The sequence below is a fragment of the Chaetodon trifascialis genome, chromosome 23 (assembly GCF_039877785.1).
Source record: "Chaetodon trifascialis isolate fChaTrf1 chromosome 23, fChaTrf1.hap1, whole genome shotgun sequence".
NCBI lineage: Eukaryota > Metazoa > Chordata > Actinopteri > Chaetodontiformes > Chaetodontidae > Chaetodon > Chaetodon trifascialis.
The window spans coordinates 818821-838551 of NC_092078.1; the positions used below are offsets into that span (position 1 = coordinate 818821).

Sequence of the window (19731 nt, forward strand, 5' to 3'; positions counted from 1 at the left end):
CAATTTCTGTCTCAACAAAGAACAGTGTGTCATTAAATCCAAATTATTGGTGGAGTTTCACTTTGAACATTGGCTCTAAATTTACACCTCCAGTCCCGAACATTCAGATTTCTGTATCTATCGATCTGTATATTGTCTGTATTGGTCAAACCCTCACAAGGACCTCGAAGAGAGTTCAGAACCAGTTTCTCTGTTCTTTTATCAGTGCAGATTGTACCACATGAGGACCAACAGGAAAGTGAACAGGTGAATTCACCTGCAGTTTAAATGCAGTGTGGGAATTCACAGGGAACCTTTGGATCTTCAGGAAGCCCTGGTGTTCTGAGCGGAACCCTGGGACTTACAGGAACTGAACAGAACTGAAAGAGCTCAGATCGAACCATTCCATGCCAACAACATTTCCAACACATTTGTGGGCCTAATTTTGAGATCACACACTAAAATATTATGTGCTACCTTTTAAACGCATAAAAAGTCTAAAATTTCATTTCTGAAAAAAAAAAAAAAAAATTCCTCCCTCCAGAAAGGATGGCCTGCATGTAAAAACAGCTCAGTGTGCAAGTTCTTAACAAGTCGTGTTTTAAAATATTAAATTGATAAATGTTGAATAATCTGGCACCAACAGACATCTGGTCAGACTTGTGGTGGTCTAGAGGAAGTCGAGAATGCTGGTGACAAAGATGCTATTCTTGTGGTCAGGTGTCAACTTTACCTTGCGAAGCAGCGGATTTGACCAGAATCCATCTTGCCAGGCTTTAAGTTAATGGTGTTGTGGGCGCCGGACAAATGTAGCATCAGTTATATCAAATTAGGCTTTTGGAATGAAACAATCCTGTGTTGAGGTGACATAAAGTGAAATGACATAAGCGCCCCCTAGTGGCAGTGAGATGCAGTTTTTGTTGCTCTATCATCATTAGTTTTTCCATCTTCTATACCCCGACTATCCCTTTCGGGGATGGGGGATGGATGGAACCTATCCCAGCTGGCATCATTAGTTTTTCCTGGGAGGAAATAGTCCACCTGAAAACTGATCAGTGAGGTCTTTGGTTATCCAGAGTAACCAGGACATTGCTGTTGAGTCTTTAAAATGTAATTCGTAATTTTTAAGCAGTGTGTGGAGCAGTGTGTCACAAACTCTATTCGCCTCCTTTGGATTTGGCTGGGATCAGGGCAAATCAAACTGAAACTTTGGTCCAGAGTGAAATATCTCAACACATACTGGATGCACCTCCATGAAATGTGGATCAAACATTGATGATCCCCAGAGGATGAATCCTCTCTGACTTTCTTGACCCCTTGACTTTTCATCCAGCGCCACCAGCAGGTTAAAATTCTTGGTTCACAAAAAATTGGATTGCCATTACATTTTGCACAGACGTTCATGGTCCTCATTGTTATTTTGATCCACAGACTTTTCAGTCGGCGGTGTTGTTGCGTCAAACGGTCTACGCTCATAGACATGCTGGAAATATTGACTTCTGTTACTTTTATTTGACTATTTTATTTTCGATTACCACGAGGAAAACTTTGCCTCTTTGTGGGAACCAAAACCAAACGTCTCTTTTTTCCAAGGGCGGGGGGAGAGGGAGGAAGAGGACGTTTGTTTCGTGTGTCTGTCCTCCTCCTCGCCTATTCTGTCTCTGTGTCCTCTTCCTGTGCTGAATTGTAATAAAGCATTTCAAAGATTAGCTGTGAGTGTATGAGAGACGCACACCGGAGGAATATGGATGTCAGACGATTACATCATACAACAGAGAGTGTGTGTGTGTGTGTGTGTGTGTGTGTGTGTGTGTGTGTGTGTGTGTGTTTGTGTGAGTGAGAGAGAGAGAGAGAGAGAGAGAGAGAGAGAGAGAGAGAGAGAGAGAGAGAGCAGCCATGAAAATTAACAATATGTTTTTGTGTTTGTGTGAAAATTTTTTGGCACAAGATGGAAGCTGTGTGTGTGTGTGTGTGTGTGTGTGTGTGTGTGTGTGTGTGTGTGTGTGTGTGTGTGTGTGTGTGTGTGTGTGGGCTTGTCATTTCAGTAATGGTGTTGCTATCAGGGAGAAAGACAGAGAGGCTGGTTGTCCCTGACGACGGTGCACCGTGTTGCCTGGCAACAGTGCCAACAATGGCCCACCACCAGTGTTCTAGAATGTGGGTGTGTCCTGGGGGGTGGGTGGGGGGGGGCTCTTTTCTCAGCAGCGTTTCAACCCGTTAACTGTGACACAAACAGCCGTGACACATGACTGATGTTTGTCATAAATCTGCAAATAAAGCAGGTGTTGTGAAATTGACGCCGCATCAACAAACAAACAAACAAACAAACAGAGACCAAAGAATCGGCTCCTTTGTGCTGACGCTGCATCTTACATATCTGAACTATTAGTATCGTACAACGTGGTCCTTTTGTGGAAACTTCAAGGAAAATATTTGGAAAATGTGAAAGATGTTAAGTGTAACCTCGATTGTTCATGGCGAGCTCATGTCTGTCTGCTCTGCCACTTTGGTCACTTTAACTTCCGAGGACCTGGCGTCATCATCACCTTCTGGGTTGTCTAGACCAGTGGTTCCCAACCTGGGGTCTGCGCCTCCCACTGGGGGGCACCAGAGACCACAGGGGGTGTGCATAATTTGATCTGCGCTGAGGTTGTGAGGTTACCAAAATTAAATTTGTGCACATTAAACTTAGAAAATCCCAAACACCCAATTGGATAAGAACAAAAACCTACAACTGCTGTTTGTTTTTGCAAATAAAAGTTTGTAATTAGTCCCTTTTAGTGCGTGTATGCAGGAAGGAGTTGGGGTTGGGGGGCCTGGCTTGTCTTGGACACAGGCAAGGGGGGCTTCAAGGAAAAAGGTTGGGAGCCACTGGTCTAGAGCACATCAGGTCCCAATCAGCACAACCAGCAAAAAGAAATTAAAAATGCATGCCATGCAAGACTTCAGGTCTTAGGAGGTTGACTGTGTGTGTCTTTGCTGTCCACATCTGTATGATTTACGAGGACAGAGGACAGGTTTCCAGGGCCTCTGTGTGAAGCATCCTGGCAGTCCTTTAGAGTCCCGTTCAGCCTCCACACACTCGTGCAGTGTATCGTTGGGTGTAATGAACACTGCAGCCTGTCAGCTTAATTTCTTAAACATCCACCACAATTTTTTTCCTGTTTTAACAAAATATGTCAATCAGACAGACGCACCTCCATAATGACACAGGCAGGATGGCTGCTGCTGCTGCTGAGACGCCGTCACAGAGACCATCATCGTGGATCAAAGGATGGAGGCTTTGGTCACAGATGAGCCTCGTCTGGGGTCACTTTCATTCAGTTTTCTTCTTTTCTTAAAGCGCTGGCCTTTCCTCGCCTTCTCCTTTCTCAGCATTTTTGTACTTTTCAGTTTCCTTGTTCCTTTTACCTTCTTTGACCAGAGCCAGGACCCGACACTGATCGACCACAGTGTGAGTGTGTATAACAGCCATTTAATCGAACCCTGATAGGCTTAATTAGTGTGGGACGGCCTGTCTCGGTCTCTCCCTCATGGCTCATTATCCCTCTTAGTTTTCATCTTGTAAGGGTGGGGGAAGAAGAGGAGTAGGAAGCTGGAAAGAAGAAGGAGAAAGCCAAGGACATGGAGTGGAAGAGAGAAGAAAGGAAAGCAGGGAGGAGTGAAGGCTCCATCTCCATCTAGTGGTGAGGAACACTAACTGCATCTGAAATCCCAAACGTTGAAGTTTCATTCATCGAAAAAGCGTTTGACAGCGAGTCCTTCAGGTGAAACGCTGACTCCAGCAGACACTGAGTTTTTCAAAGATATTTTTAGGCTAAATAACACAGTAACTCATCTTTAAATATAAAAGCAGTGGGATACATGAAATTTCCAACAAAGATACTTAATTTTATAAGACTTGAATCAGTAGAAGCTGTAGCTAATGGCTTTATGGATGGTTGATACATCATTCACAGCAGTGTGTGTGAGGCTTGTGTTCATTTCTTTGTAATAATGCAGTTATAAATGTTAGTAATCCATTAATAAATTCTTGTGGGTTTCACACTTTCCAATCAGCCATTAGGTCCTGACTTCTAAATGTTAATAAGCTGTTAAAAAATGGATTTGGGTCGCAACCGATAATTATTTAATTTTAATATTCAATGTTCAATTCACTAAAATAAGACAAAGAAAATGAGAAAACATTCACACGCAGCTTGAATTATTTTCTATGAGCTGATCAATGAATCAATTCACTTTGGTCCAAGATCAAGTGAACTAAAGAAGTATGTGGAGAGACGATTCAAATGTCCCGCATTTGACTGACAAACAGGAGGTGGGGTTTACGTTGAGAGAGAGAGATGCAGGAATGTTTGTTTTTGGACTGAAACACTTTCTCGTGTCTCGTCCATCAACTCGTGCTGGCACCGAAGCTTTCAGGCTTCAGAGTCTCTTCTGCTCATTTCATTCAGTTTAAAGGAGTGTGACCAATCGCACTTGCTTCATAATCACTTCCTCCGTTTGTCAGCGGCTTGAATGAAACAGTGTATGTTCAGGAGTGACCACACGAGGTCTCCAGTGAGTTTAATCAGGATCACTCAAAGACATCTGGAGTTATGAGGAAACAGAAGCGCGTTTGTGGTGCCCTCTGTGGGTTGGCCTCAAATGCTTCAGGAGGCTTATTCCCAAACTGCAGATATGAACCTAGATTTATGATGATTGGACAAACCCTTAAATTATGGCCATTTCTCTGCCAAGCCCCACCTCTGGCAAAGGCTTTTGGTTAATGGCGGCCATGTTTTTCCACCGAGCTTGCTCATTTATATGATTGGCTAATTCCAGCTCACAGCAATCTGAGCGGTTGTGGCAGAAACTTCTGGCCTTTAACCCTAAATATAAATACTCAAAAGTTACATCAAAAATCAGTACTTGTGTCCTGATACATCAGTGCATCCAAATTTCTCGACATCCCAGCTGCAGAAAAAACAAACCACAAGTCACAATTGAAAACAATCATTTTAACTACTATCCGTACATACGGAAACACAGCATCAAACAGCATCGTGAGCTCGGCCACAGGGGTGAGAAGAGGTTACCTCTAAAAGGAACAATTCATCTTACAAACAAATTAAAAAAAAAATAGTGACAGGTTAAAAAAAAATCAGCAGTTTGTTTTTCATATTTTATACATTAAGTTTGCAAACCATGTAAATATTGTCTCATTTTATGTTTGTGTGTCCAGCATGGCAGAGTGTGTGTGTGTGTATTCCAGTCATTGCTGGTTGAACATTAGTCAATGGGCGGCTAAGAGTCTGAATGGGCATCAATGGAGGAGGCTGAGTTCCACTGGTTCTCGACGGACTGGGGGGAAGACGTGATGTGATTGCCTGTGGTCAGCTGAAAGTCTCTACGAGAGTTTTTTGAATGAGAGTCAACAGGTGGTGGAGACTCATGCTGAGAGTCAGTGGGGAGACTGTGCTTTGAACAGCTGTCAATGGGGAACTGTGGGTTGGAGCTAGAATCAAAGTGGTTGCAAGCTTTTGAATCAGAGTCATTTGGCTGGAGAAGTTGTGAGTGGGATTCAACAGAACTGCACTTTCTGTGTGATGTTTGGAAGGTGGAGGAGGATAAGGCAGCGTGGTTCAAGTCTTCATCAATCTTGGTACTGACAAAGCTAGAGGAATGTTCGTCAGCAGGTGGCACAGCACATGCAGCAGTACAATGCATATCAATGGGTAGCAGGTGACCTTGAGGCGATCTGTCCTCATCACTGACTAATGACAATGCTCTGTGGTCTGTAACTCCTTCTGAAGCTGCACTGGAAGAGTGGAGGTCAACTGTAGATGTGGGACTTCTAGGATACACGTCAGTGGTTAACAACCTGTTGCTGGCAGCTGTTGCTGGCACTGAGCTAATTCTGGAGAGTGACAGCGTTTCTGACGGAATCTCTCTCTTGCTGAAAGAGGAAGGGTCAATGGATGAGGGGGGATTTTGAGTCCTAGAAGCAATGGAAGGAACAAAAACAGGGGGCAATGTGTCGTTACAGCTGGAACCTGAGAAAACATCACTACCTGCTAGTGTGCCTTCAGCAGAAACACTGCTGGAAGAATGGAGGTCAACAGGTGCTCCTTGACTGGAATTTGGGCTTAGAGTCTTAATCCTGCAAACTATGGAGGTAGAGTCAGAGTGAGCTGGCTTGTCTTTGGACCAGCCAATCTTGGCTGAATGGAAATCAATGGGAGATAAAGAATCCACAGGATGCAAGTCAATGGGTGAAGATGTGGGACCAGAAGATATTTGCTTTTTGCTGTCAAGGCTGGAATATTTGAACTTTGAAGAATGAAAGGAATTGAAGTCCAGATTTGGTAAGAAATCAGCTTGTGTGGAACTATTTTCAGACCCAGAAAAAGAATGGGAATCAATAGGAGGTTTATGACTGGAATGGATGCCGACTGTGCCAACTGTAGAAGAAACAACTGAATGGGAGTCAATGGGTGCTAAATGAAAGGAAGAACGCATGTCAGTGGGAGAAATGTGGCTCGTATTGGCTGGCTCTCCTCTCAGTGCCAAAGAGCTCCTGAAATGTCTCTTCAGTGTTGAAATAGGAGGGATGGCCTGGATATCTTTAGACAGCTCAGTACCCGAATGGGAGCCAATGGGGCAGATGGTAGGATTTGAATTGAGGTCAACATGGAAATTTACATCAATGGGGTCAGCATCAGCAGAGGCATGAGGTGAGCACAGATCAATGGGAGAGATGGATAACAGGTGTGGACTCCCTGCATCTTTGTGTTTTAATGGCGGCGGCGTGTTTCTGTTGTATAACTGAACAGGACTGGCCTGTTTCAAGAGTGGAGGGAGGTCCCTGCCCTCCTCTCTGACCCTGCATTCCTTTTGCCGTTCAAGAGGAGGTAGCGGAGGGATGCATGTAGGAAATGTGGGCAAGTCAAAGCCCTGACTTCGGTCTCTGCGATTATCAGACTGTTGCTCCTCAGGCAAATCAGGACTGGGATGTGTAACTTGAGCCAACCAGTCGCCCTGGTTTGAATGAACCTGACTGACCTCACGCTGATCCCTAAGATGTTTTTTTCTGGTGCTGGGTGAGCAATTGGGCTCAAAGTTCAAAGACTGGTCACATTTAGGTGCAGTGATTCCCTTCAGGTCATTGAGGATGGTTGCTAGCAGATGGCTGTCAGAGGTCGAGACCTCAGAATCTCTTTTGTAAACCAGATCCATTGTTGTGGGGGCAGCATTGTTCTCTCCAGCTGGCTGAGAGCCACCATCCATGGTCCCAACTTCTCTCTGATGTGCAGCAGTGGTTGCCTTTAGATCAGAATTTCTCACTGGTCCTTTATTATCATCCAATCCCAGCAGTGACCCGCTCTCCTCAACATTTTCCACATCCACATCATGATCACTGTTGTCACGGTTGTCAACGGCGATTGGACCTGCAGCCTCAGATTGGCCCTCTGGCTCGGTGTCATTGGACCCATTGGATCCTTGGTCCAGGATGTCAATAGGAAGCTCCCCTATTTCTGCATGAAAGGCTCCACTCACTCCAGCAGAATGCACCAATGGCAGAGGAGGAAGGTCAGAGAAATCGACGGTCTGCTGGCTGCTGAGTGGACTGCTGCTGCTGCTGCCGCTGTTTTTCTTGTTGACGTCGTTGTGGCTGCTGTCGCTGTCCAGGGTGATGATAACTGGAGAACTGAGAGAGACAGACAGTCATAATTGTAAACTGAATATCTGGATTTTAGAAATGTTGGTCAGTCAAAACAAGACATCCTTTTGGGCTGTGGAAGATTGTACAGGCATTCTTCACAATTTGACATTTTATAGAGAAAGCATGTCAAACAATGTCAAAGAATTTGTTCAAATATGACAGCAAATGTTTTTTTCTTTCTTTCTGTTCATGGATCAAATGGTGGTAGGTCACCCCCTGCTGGCTGTTTTTCATATAGAGCTTGACCTCTCGACCTCGTCCTCTACAGTTGTTTGAGTTGAATTATGTTGTGACTCATTCAACAGTTTTGACTGCATTCATGTTTTAAAGTCATGTCACACACTTTAACCAAATCAAATGTTTCCTCCACTGATTCCTGCTGGTGAATTAAAGTGTCAGTTAACACAGATGAATAATTAAGTGGTTTGTAGGCTTTTAATTCCATCACGTTTATTTGTTCCAGCTATATGACTGCAACATGCTGTACCTGCTGCGCTGTGTCCTGCGGTGTCGTTTCCTGCGCCGTTTGGGGGCGGGGGGCTGCGTCGTCTTGGAGGTGGTGATGCCCTCGTAGATGATCTCCACACTGGGACTCCGGTCTTCTCTGCCCCTCCCGCTGCTGGTGGACAGACAGGAAACAAGGATGTTTACATTACAGCCAAGTAGCATTACCAAGGATTAGTACATTTCTGGAAAATTTCCAAGGGAAGTTTAGGAAGGGAATTTGAGGAATTATGAAAATTTACCACAATTTCCAAAGTCTTTTAATAGTGAACATATTGGGGGGGGGATAACACTAGGTCTGCTGGCATGTTCTGATTCAGAGTATGCCCGTTTCATTGAAGTGTAATGATACACTGCATTCAGCAGCAGATCATTTTTCTGCATCTCATGAAACATGAATTCAGTAAAATTACAACCCTCTTCATGCACAATGCAGCCTCCCATCACATGTGCATCTTACATACCGTCAACAATAGCGCCCCATCTGAGCCAAAGGCTTTCAGCTTAGTTTGGATTATTTTACCGAGCATGCTAAGTGAGAAGATTTACTTAATCTATTTCCATTCATTGCATATTGTAAGTCATTTCTTTTAAAAATCAGTCGTTCACTTTAGACTAGGGATGCACCGATCCAATATTGGTCTCGGTATCGGTCCCGATATTGAAGAAAATTCTAGATCGGGTATCCGTGACAATGGACCCGATACATACGGGCCAATCTATTCAGTCTAACGCTATGCTATAGGCACTGAGATTGGCATCATGCGCATTCAACACGGAGTGCTGAAGCGCACATGATGTGGACTGCACTGTTTTCAAAATAGAGCGAGCGAAAGGATCAGCTATCTCGAACTTTTTCAAACTATCTCAGCCTACAATCTCGACGGCTACTGTCAATACCTGTGCAGTAAATGTTCCAAGGGGCGGTGGTAAAACGTCAAGTTATAACTTAATGAAGCACCTACAGAGATTTCATGCCAGGGAGCACACTGATTCATTAAACTGAATAAACAAAAAGGAGGCGGTATGACGCAGCTAACTTTGAAGGAGATGAAGGAAAGAGATGAAAAATTTAAACCTATTAGTGTGCAGGCAACAAAAACCATGGAGAGGATGTCCCGTGTCACTTTTAAGTTTAACTACACGCTGGCTGGATGAGAGTTACGTGCCACACAGTGCAATGCTCAATGCTACAAACTCCCGTGGGTCACACACCAGCGACGCGATCGAGCTACCCTGAAGGAAGTGTGTGATGTACGTTGAGTAAAGTCCACGTGATTCTGAGTGACAACGCCAGCAAAATGCGAAAGGCGATGGACAGCGTGAGACTGCGTAGTTTAGGCTGCGTTGAAGATACAATGCAGCTGGTTGTCGACGAGGGACTTTTATCACAGCGCTGTGAGTGATGCCGTTACGAGTGGGAGACAGATTGTTGCACTTTTTTTCTTCCTGAAAAAAACTGAACCAGTTACACTTGTTATATTTTTTTACATGTTGTTTGACCAAGCTAGAGAAGCTATTGGTTTAAGATTGTTGTACTAGTGCACAGTTATTAAATAAATAACTCAGTACATTTATATCTGTTTGTTTTTTTTTTAAAAAAAAACAGGAAAGAAATGTTTAAGTCAAGTCTGATGCACAACAGAATGATCCCAGTCTTCCACACAATGAAACATACCATTTGTTAGGTAATTCTGGATCAGTACTGGATCGGTATCGGCTGATTACTAAAGCTTAGATATCAGTATCGGTATTGGAGGTGAAAAAAGCGGATCGGTGCATCCCTACTTTAGACCCTAAGTTTGCTAACAGCCCACATCATCTGCTCAAATTTTCAGAGCACCTCTCCTCATTTGTTATCTAGCTAGCTAACTTGCTGCGTGGTGCATTCATATTGCATGTATTTGACACATCAATGTTCAATACAACGTTAAATGAGTCAGCTCATGTTCAACTCAACTAAATTGTTGATTTTTTAATTTCTATTCAAAGGTTTACAATTACGTCTGCTTATAATATGGTAAGCTTGTTTCTATGATACAGTAAATACAGCCTGAGCAAATATTCCCGAATTTCCCAACTCTGGTGAGCAGCGAGACAGAATAATGATTTGTTCCATCAGAACAAATCATTATTTCATAAGTATGACGGCATCTGACAAATCAGAAATCCGGGTTAATGACAGCAGCTCCGTCAACGTCTAAAATGATGGATCACAGTAAACTTCACTCAGTCAGGTCTGGAACTGTTAAACTTGCAGTCAGTCTCTGCTCAGTCAAACCTGTGATCCTGTCTCATAAATCCTACATGCTAACTAGCAGCCGTGGTGAGGTGATCAAATCCATCACCTGACAAACGGGTTCATGACAACGGTGTGGAAACATTTTACTGATTGAACCAAAACTAAACTGGTGAATCTTGAGGATTTCTGGCACAGAAATGAAGGAACAGAAACAGGATGCATCTGCTCTCACCTGTCTCCCCTGAGATCGCTCCTCCTCTGCCTCTCTCTTCTCCTCCCTTCCTCTCTACCCCTCCTTCTCTTCTCCTTCTCATTCCGCTCCCTCCTTTTCTCCCTTCGATGGCTACTGCTCGGCCTCCAGGTGGGGTCCTTGTCATTGCTGTCCAGATGGCGGCTCTTGTACTTCCTCTTCCCCCCGGGCTTTTCTCCATGGTGAGTGTTGCTGCGGTCGCTGGGGGAGAACGATGGCGTTGGTGGCGTCTGTGACGGCTGTGGGGAGGAGCAGAGCGGTGAGGAGGAGAAGGAGGAGGAGCCGGAGGGTGAGGGGACAGAGGAGGTGAGAGGGGAGATCTGGGAACAGCGGTACTCCCAGCTGGAGTTGGGTGGGCTGGGTGGCAGCGGCGAGCCGGACTCAAGGCTGGAGTGAAATGGCGAAGGGGAGTGGGAACGGCGACGCATCATGGCGGGATAAATGGAGCGGTTTGGGTTAAACAGGGTGCCCTTCTTCCTCAGCCTGTCGCCGCTCCTTTCCTGCCCTCTCCTGCTCCTCTTCCTCCTCCTCTTGTCCCTCGCCACGTCGCCCGCAGACTGCTTCCTGTCTTTCCAGCTGTCTCTCTCCTGCCACTGCTCGCTCTCTCCAGGCGTTGCCGGGCTGAGCGTGCACACAGAGTTCCGGCTTCTTCCTGAGCTGCCGGACCAGGAGCGCGCACGTGAGCGACACCTGCCCGCCGTGCCATCTTTCTCCTTCGGCTTGTCGTTCTGTTCGTCTCTGTAGGCACCTGACGTGGAAGGAGGAATCACAGGCAGGTAAGAGAGGGGAGGACTGGTGGAGGGCGGAGGAGGAAGCTTCTCAGCCATGTCCCCCTCTTTTACCTCCTCCTTCTTCTCTCCTTCCTCCTCCTCTGTGTCAGAGGAAAGCTGTACAAGCTCAGGAGTCCGCTCCGCTATTGGCTTCTTGTAGCCAACTATTAGACACTCCTCCTCTGCCTCCTCCTCCTGCTGCTTCTCTCCCCCCTCCTCATTGGCTACCTCCTGCAGGGTGGGGATGAATGACAGTGAGGTGAGCGAACACGAAGGATCGGCAGTGGAGTAAGAGGGGCCTGGAGTCTCGTCATCCCAGGCCGACATGCTGAGGCAGCTTCCAGTTTGGATGATGTCGTCGGGAGTGCTCCCCGCCCTCGCCAGCAGCCTCTCCTCTGATCTTCCTCCTGACCGCCTCTCCTCTTCCTCACCCTCTGAAATGGCGATGACGGAACTGCTGTCGGTGGAGCTGCTTGTCCCGTCCAACTCCAGGGCAGCAGCTGGGGGCTCATACACTGCCTGCAGATCGTAGTGTTCCAGGCTGAGTGGCGAGCGGGCGAAGCTGACCAGTTCATGCAGGAAGTGGTCCGTGCGGGCCAACAGGAAGGGTCGCAGCTCTTCTTCTACTGTGGGCGTGTCCTCCAGGCCGTGACGGGCGAGCCGTGCCATGATGATGCGCTGTACAATGTCGACGAGGGAGCCGTGCGCACCGTAAAGCACTGTGAGTTCCCGTCGCAGCCAGGGGCGGAGTCTGTTCAGGTTGACGGGGTTCCGTCGGAAGCTCTCTGCTGTGATGTCACGCTGCTGCTGCCCCTGGTTACTGACCCCAGCGACGCCGCATACACGTATGCCACTGCGGTAGAGGGTGCGACGGAAGGCCACGGTCTCCCTCTCCCTCAGCCGCCTTAAAGTTCCACCTTCTTGCTGCAACCGATGCCTCGCTGCCAAACGAGTCATCAGCCGCCGTGATGCCCGGTCATTGGGGGCCACAGGTGCCACTGCCCCCCCCAGTCCTGTCAGTCCCTCAAATATCACCCCACGCTCCGGCAGATCAGCCACTCTCCTCATCCTCTGCTCCTCCAGGTCTTGTCCTTCCTCACTGTCCTCTGCAACAATGGGTGAGACAACAGGATGGTGAGGAAGAGGAGTGAGCGCAAGAGGAGGAGAATCAAGGTACCATTCCCACACCCCTGTCCTCTCCCCCACCCTGCTGCCTCCCCTTCCTCTTCCTCCCCTCTCCCTCCTCCGCCTCCTTGTAGTTGCCTCTCCGCCGTCTGCCCCTCTGTGCCTCCTCAGCATCAGCCTCATCTGGTGGTTGCTCCTTGCTGCTGAAGCCATCGCCGCCACCATTGCAACAGTGGCAGCGACGCTGCTGTTGGCGGGCGCCGGCCGCAGCGTGTACTCCTTGAAGTCATCTTCGGCGCGGACCGAGTGCAGGATGGAGGCAAAGGGCTGCTTGCAGAGCGGACACTCGGCCTTGTTGTGCGACCACTCCTGGATGCAGGGGAAGCAGAAGCGGTGCAGGCAGCGGTCCAGGTACGCCAGGTTATTGAAGCGGTCCAGGCAGATCGGGCACTTAGAGTCAGGTGAAGCCTCCTCTGCCGCCGTCACTGCCCGTGCTGAGGCTGATGCTGATGCTGATGCTGAGGCCGAGGAGGAGGGAGGAGACGAGGAGGAGGTGGCAGCAGCTGTGGCCGGAGTGCTGTTGGTGTTCTTCCTCCTGCTGTTGCGAACGCCACTCTCTCTGCTCCTCTCCTCTTCTTCTTCCTCTGGCTGACCACCTCCTGCTGCAGCACCTGCTCCTTCAGCCACATTATCACGCCGACGGACACGCAGTTTCATCCGCGTAGGCGCCATCACCTGAGTATGCATAGACCACAGAAACCAACTGTAAGATGAATTTACAATTTCAGGTGTCATTTGTGACCTGTTGTAAGAGTGTCAACAGACAGCAGACCGATCTGTTGAATTTATAACACTCCACTCTTTCTGTACCTTCACAGTAACTTTCATAGAAGAAGAATGTGACACCTCTTTGGTCACATTTAGAGCCAAGCACTGAACACTTCCTCATTGTGTGACAACAGCGTTTATGAAATTTCAGACCATAAAATTTTGATCTGAAGTTATTTAGTAAAAACAACACTTGGTATCGAATAACAGTAATAAGCATGAAGCAGTTACGTGTCTCCTGATGCCTCAGTTTTGATCATTAGGCAGGGTCTGTAGTTCTCACCACATATCACTGGCGCAGCAAAACAAGCTAAGAGGCGGCTAAGCTAAAACACATTCCTCTGCAAGTTTATACTCTCCGTTTGGTCTTTGGGGTTTATCTTTGTGTCTTCTCGTTAAACAAAGACACAGCCGGAGAGGAGGACAGAAATTACAGTTCTTACACTGTCAGCTGCTGCAGACTAGCATGCTAGCACTAACAGGTACAGCGAGCACTGTTAGCATGTAGCGAACCGACAGGCTCGGATGTTTTCTTCTCGTCTCTGCTCGCTTCAAACACGTTTCTCAGTATTTTATCAGACAACTTTTAGGCGGTGAAGGGCACCTGTACGACCACTATGATGCGGTAACTTACATCATGTATGCTGATAAAAGAGGCAACACAGAAAGGTTACTGTCATTTTTAGCCTGTTAGCATGCTAACACAGTTAGCTTTCCGTACCTGAGCAGAATTAGGCTCCCTCGGTCGCTCCTCATTCGGGTCTTTTTTCCTCCTCCGAGCAGAATTCCGCACCGTGAGCGGCATCCGCCGTCAACGACGTTGTCGGTCTACCAGGCTCCGCAGCTCTTATCCGTTTAGACCGAAACTCCCGTTAAAAACGAGACATATGTGTCGAGTGTTGTCGCACGAACAGTAGCAACACACAGCTGGAATAAGAACGTGCCGCGGTGAATGATGGGAAACCGGACATCTGATTTTTTTTTTTTTCCTGAGTCGGAGATCGTCAATAAAGAAGATGACCGACGCAAAACTAAACACCTGAAACTGTGTCATGCCATTTTCACAAGCAAGACATAATTTTGACAAAGTATATGTCCTTTATCGTCTTTAAGGAACTTGTTCCACAAAACAAAAATCTACATGGGATCTACACCCCACGATTTCAAATGCATCCAGGGAATAGAAAAACAGCCAAACGATCGGATTGTACAGCTGAGATGAGGTGAGGCCAGACATGATGATGCTGCACATCGACTGCAGCAATCAGGGAAGATCTAATGTTTGAAATTCGTCAAGTTTATTTGGAAATCAGAGTTTGGGAACAGATGCAGAGTTTGGTTGGTTGAAGGGTAGAGACACTGCAGAGAGGATGGTTAAAAGATGAACCGTCAAACGCTCACTTTGCTGTTACGTCTGTGTTGTCTGCATGCCGCACAGAGGTGGCGGCATTGCATCAGGTGGCTGATGCCAAACCTCCGTTGAAACGAAGAAGAAGAAGAAGAAGAAGAAGAAGAAGAAGAAGAAGAAGAAGAAGAAGAAGAAGAAGGTAGAAACGACAAATAAGTTAAGGACAAACTAAAGCAGGTCAAGCGGTGAGAAGATGCAGACGTTCAGCAGACGGACTCTGGACAGGATCTACTCTGTGGTAACGTTGCGTTCTTTCTGCTCAACGTTTTACTCGCTTACCGGAAACTCGCCTGGTCAAGCTAGCCGCTAACGGTTAGCCAGCAAGCAGCTAGCGCGTACATTCGTCAGTTTTGGCGAAAGTTCCCCGGTTTTACAGTGAAACTGAAGACGGTAACATGAAGCTCGAAAAGAAATGAAATCGCCGAGTTACAGAAACGTTTGTTTGCTTTCCGGTGTGATGAATGACGTCAGTTAGACAGTGAGACAGAGCAGCTAGCTACATGCTGGTGTAATCATATTGGGTTGGTTATTGTAAAAGACACTAGACGTCTGTAGCTGACATTGGGGGGAAACGTATTTTTAGATCCTGAAAAGGAGTCTGAACCACTGTTGTGAAGATCTTCGCCCTCCTCACCACAAATGCTGTAGGTGCGTTTCTGCACACACCTGTAAATCTTTCTTTCAGGTACTTTTGTGTCCGTGTCAGACTAGTCTTTTAGTTAGCTGAAGACACCCTTTCCTGTCAAAGCTTCATTCATGTCATATGAGAGCTGCTGCAGTTACCAGTTGGTGACTTGAGAACATTGCCAAACCGTCTCGATTGTAGTAGAAGTATAAGACGGTCGTACCTGCTCACCGCTCAGCACTGTTCACCTGAAGGCGTCTCTACAAATACATGACTATTATCAGTGACTGGTGCTGTGATGGAAACTCTCCCCTTTATTCCACTTTTTTCCCAGTCTGTCACAGGAGTCGGGCAGACCGATCTGAACGTGGTCATGCTGACGTTTCTTTATTCTGTATCGTTCAGGCCACTTCAAAACGCCACTTTAAGGTTCTCGAAGCTGCAGTCACACAAGCAACAAACACTGTTTCTTTTTCTCTGTTTTGTAGGTCTTGCTGGCTGTGGTGGTCTTGTCCTGGTCTTATGTCATCTATGCCAGCAGGATCGCATCTCATTGGTTGCTGGAGAAGAGGACCGCCTTCCTCCAGCAAGACTGACAACTCATTGGACTATCAGTACAGGTGGGTGTTTACGCCATAACTAGATACACGATCAGGTTTGAGTTGAATTTGGAAGAACTGTCTTTTGAAAAGGATTGGATTTGGTACAAAATACACGACAAGCAGAATCCGGGTGTACAGCGACACCAGCGTGTCAGCAGGTGAATCTTTTTCAGTTGATTTCAGTACATAAATATGAGACGAGCTTCGAGGTCGTTTACAAACAGTGTGATGTTCCTCTCAGTTAGTATGTTGGTCATAATTCTCACAAAGAACAAATGTGAACTATCTGCTTTAAGATTGTTCATGTTTTGGAAAAAATTTTGTGTTTTGGGCTGGAAATCGTTATCAGACTGCCAGATATCACCATCAGGTTGGGCTACAGTTGATGCCCAACTGTGAGATGATGTTGGTGGAAAGAATCTCAGTAAGTGTAAAAATGCTGAACTGTGTTTAGTCTCACGCTTTCTTTCTTTTCATTAACCCTTTTCAACATCTTGTTCTGGTTCAGGGTGATTTCATCCCTCATCAGCTTTTTAGTGTTAAAATGATTGAGGGAATCTTTTCGTCTCTTTGAGACATCTCTTGTCCGTTGTCCTGTTCTGGTCTCAGGCCGATGGACTGTTCAAACTCTCCTGGGGTCCAGACCTCGCACACTCTGAGAGCCTCGAGCCTTCAGACCAGTAGAGTCTGGAGTGGACTGAACCTGCTGGACCTCCAGAAGCTTCTAACAGACAGGCTGGAAACAACACAGGAAGTATGTCTGCACTGAGGGACAGCTAAGATGTGACGGTCATGCTGGACGTCGGGAAAGACACCAAACACAAAGGATTTCTGGGTTCAGTGTCTGCTGCCGGTTGTTTGGGGCTTTCTGTCTGTGCAGATGAAAGACTTGAAGTTTCGGGCTTTTAAACTCTGATATCTGGTGGTCTGTAAAGCTTACAGCAGCTGCTCTACAACACCTGATTCAACAGTTTCCATCTACGTGTCATCTCTCAAATGTGTCACTGTTAAAAATGAACTCGAGCTGAAACTCAGTGACATTATGGAGTCAGTCAACAGAAGATGAATCAGCAGTTCCCTAAATAATCCATGAAGCTGGTTTCAGCCTCTCACATGTCAATCTGTGTGTCTTCTGTGGATTAAACAGATATTTTTGGATTTGTGCTGTCGGTCGGACCAAGCAGCAGTTTGAAGACTGTTTGTTTCTTTGTCTTATTTAGTCTTATATCTGTCATTCTGATGACTTTTCTACTCATATTAAAGAGTTTTTTTTTTCATTTCATCAGTGTCCAAAAGCTTCATTTTATCCTGTGTGTGTGTGTGTGCGTGTGCGTGCGTGCGTGCGTGCGTGCGCGCGCGCGAGTGCCATGTATTCCTCACATTGTGGGGACATAAATCTGTTTGCACAGTCACATTGTGGGGACTTGCTGTCTTTATGGGGACAAAACGCAGGTCCACACAATGGAAATCATTAAGCTTTAGGCTGAAGATCTGGGTTAAGGTTAGGGTGACTGTGTGTGATGTCCCCATAACTTGTGTATGCACGTCTGTGTGTGTGTGTGTGTGTGTGTGTGTGTGTGTGTGTGTGTGTGTGTGTGTGTGTGTGTGTGTGTGTGTGTGTGTGTGTGTGTGTGTGTGTGTGTGTGTGTGTGTGTGTGTGTGTGTGTGTGTGTGTGTGTGTGGGTGGTGGTGGTGGTGGTGGTGGTGGTGGTGGTGGTGGTGGGGGGGGGTGTTCTCTGATGTACTCAGTAACTAAAAGCCCTCAAACACACACACACAGCTGTGTTTTCTAATGATGAGACACTTTGATGTGTGTGTGTGTGTGTGTGTGTGTGTGTCCCCTCAGATATGTAAATGTTCTCAACAGAATGGGTGGATGAGAGAGAGCGAGCGAGCTACACAGTGAATGAGGGCTGGAGAGAGAGAGGCTCTTGAGGTGAGTACTCATTCTATTAACAAAAACACTTCAAACACACACATTCTGTCTCATCTGTAATTAAAACCAGGACTCTGCAGGATGGAGAACCAGCCAACCTCATTTATATCATCAGAGAAACAGCTGAAGGAAAAGCGCCCCCATCAATATAATGTTCTGAGCTAATTGCTAAAAAGTGATCTCAGCATTGACGTGTGAGTCTTGAACTGATGTTTGCAGGTGTGTTGCAGGTAATGCTTGTGTTTGAAACATGACAGAGGAGCTCTCAGCCTCTTAATAAGGAGATGTAGATTTCAGTTATGGAGAACAGTTTGTTCAACAGGTTTGACGGGGAGTTCAAAATGAGGAGTTAACACAGTGAAGAGGAGGTGAGGTGAGATGTAACCACCAAGTTTTTAACTGGCAGAGTGAGGACATGCTTGGTGGTCCTCTGAACTTCAGGGAGCTGTTTGAGTGTTCAGACACAGCGTTAAGGGTCATGGTCCTCACAAGGATAGAAGGACATGCCAACGTGTGTGTGTGTGTGGGGGGGGGGGGTATGAAGACTAAGCTGCCTTTTGCAGCTGTGCTCGTGTCCCATCCACTCATGCAGATGAGCCCATATCACAGATGTGCTTTCACAGTCAGTTCAACACAGAGACACACTGGAGTGAACACGGGAGCTTACAGGTGTACATACATGAACACCAACACACACAAATGTATTCTCTAAAGAAAGTATGGAAGCCCGGAGCAGCCATATGTGCAGAGACGTTTCTCTTTTTTGTGGACTTTTCGCCTGCTACTGCAGATGGAATTTAACCACGAATGAATACTTACTGTTAAAGCTCAAATGCCTCTGAATGAACAGCTTTGAGGTTTTTTACCATGACAATCAGCCCATGAGATAAGTCACGTCACGTGAATGTAGTTCAAGATTCAAAGTAAAATAATTCAGTGGTGAAATTTCACAGCAAGCTGCTGCAATAAATAAAAAAAATATATCCCCAAATAACAATCCAGTTTTAAGATCATCGAGAGAAAATGAGATTTTTGGCTGATCACACCAATTAAAGGAAGTGGACGTACACAAAATATCACTAGTGTGTCCAGAATTTATGCCTCGATCATAAATTCGTGTTGATTTGAGTCTGGTGATAATGAGATACAGTCCCTCACAGCTGAGAATAAATCCGTCTCTCTCAGGTCTTCTCCTCCTCTCCTTCATTTGGTCCATCTGTTGTCATGTCTGCCATCTTGGCTGCTAACAGGTAAACAAATCCCTTCATCCCCATCTCCTCAAGTCGACCACGTGCTCAACAGTGTGACATGAATATTCATACGACACTTCGTGCCAGCAGACATGTTAATGAAGCATGTTCACAGCTTGAACCGTCTGACTGTCTCAACCACTAGTGGCCGAAGCCCAGCAGGTGAGCTAAGCTGCCAGCTAACTCATCTCCTGCTGCATGTAAGCAGTGTTATGTAGTGTATCCATATGCTCCAGCAACTGACAGCGGTTCATTATAATGAACACAAACAAAATGTGAATGAATGACGTGCAGATGGGAAATGTTTTGATGGTTGATTCTATGAACTTCAAAATTAAAGAACATTAAAGCTTCTTATTAAATCTGATCGAATACACTTTAAAAAATGAGAAATTAGACATTTTCTAACGGCATATGTCAAAGAAGGAACTAAAGTTATGACAGTGACTGTTAACATCTGAAAGCACTATAGTGGCCTTTTGATTTCCACTGTTTCCATTGTTGGTG

At 46.2% G+C, this 19731-nt stretch overlaps 1 protein-coding gene and 1 long non-coding RNA gene across 3 annotated transcripts; one reads left to right on the top strand and one right to left on the bottom strand.

Annotated features, from left to right (window-relative positions):
* Window positions 1-4843: 4843 nt before the first annotated feature.
* Window positions 4844-13320, bottom strand: LOC139351212 (E3 ubiquitin-protein ligase Topors-like). 2 transcript variants are annotated; one of them, XM_070992996.1, is made up of 3 exons: window positions 10663-13320; window positions 8172-8300; window positions 4844-7669 (listed from the first exon to the last, which is right to left on the bottom strand). In XM_070992996.1, the coding sequence occupies exons 1-3, from the start codon at window positions 13305-13307 to the stop codon at window positions 5266-5268; spliced, it is 5178 nt and encodes a 1725-aa protein (XP_070849097.1). In that variant the 5' UTR covers window positions 13308-13320; the 3' UTR covers window positions 4844-5265. The 2 variants fall into 2 exon arrangements, with proteins under 2 accessions (XP_070849097.1, XP_070849096.1); XM_070992995.1 differs by having other exon boundaries at window positions 8172-8303.
* A 1648-nt stretch (window positions 13321-14968) lies between these two features.
* LOC139351238 (uncharacterized) lies at window positions 14969-17319 on the top strand. The gene is made up of 3 exons (XR_011603568.1): window positions 14969-15049; window positions 15925-16056; window positions 16648-17319. It is a non-coding gene; the product is annotated as an uncharacterized lncRNA (long non-coding RNA).
* The last annotated feature ends 2412 nt before the right edge of the window (window positions 17320-19731 follow it).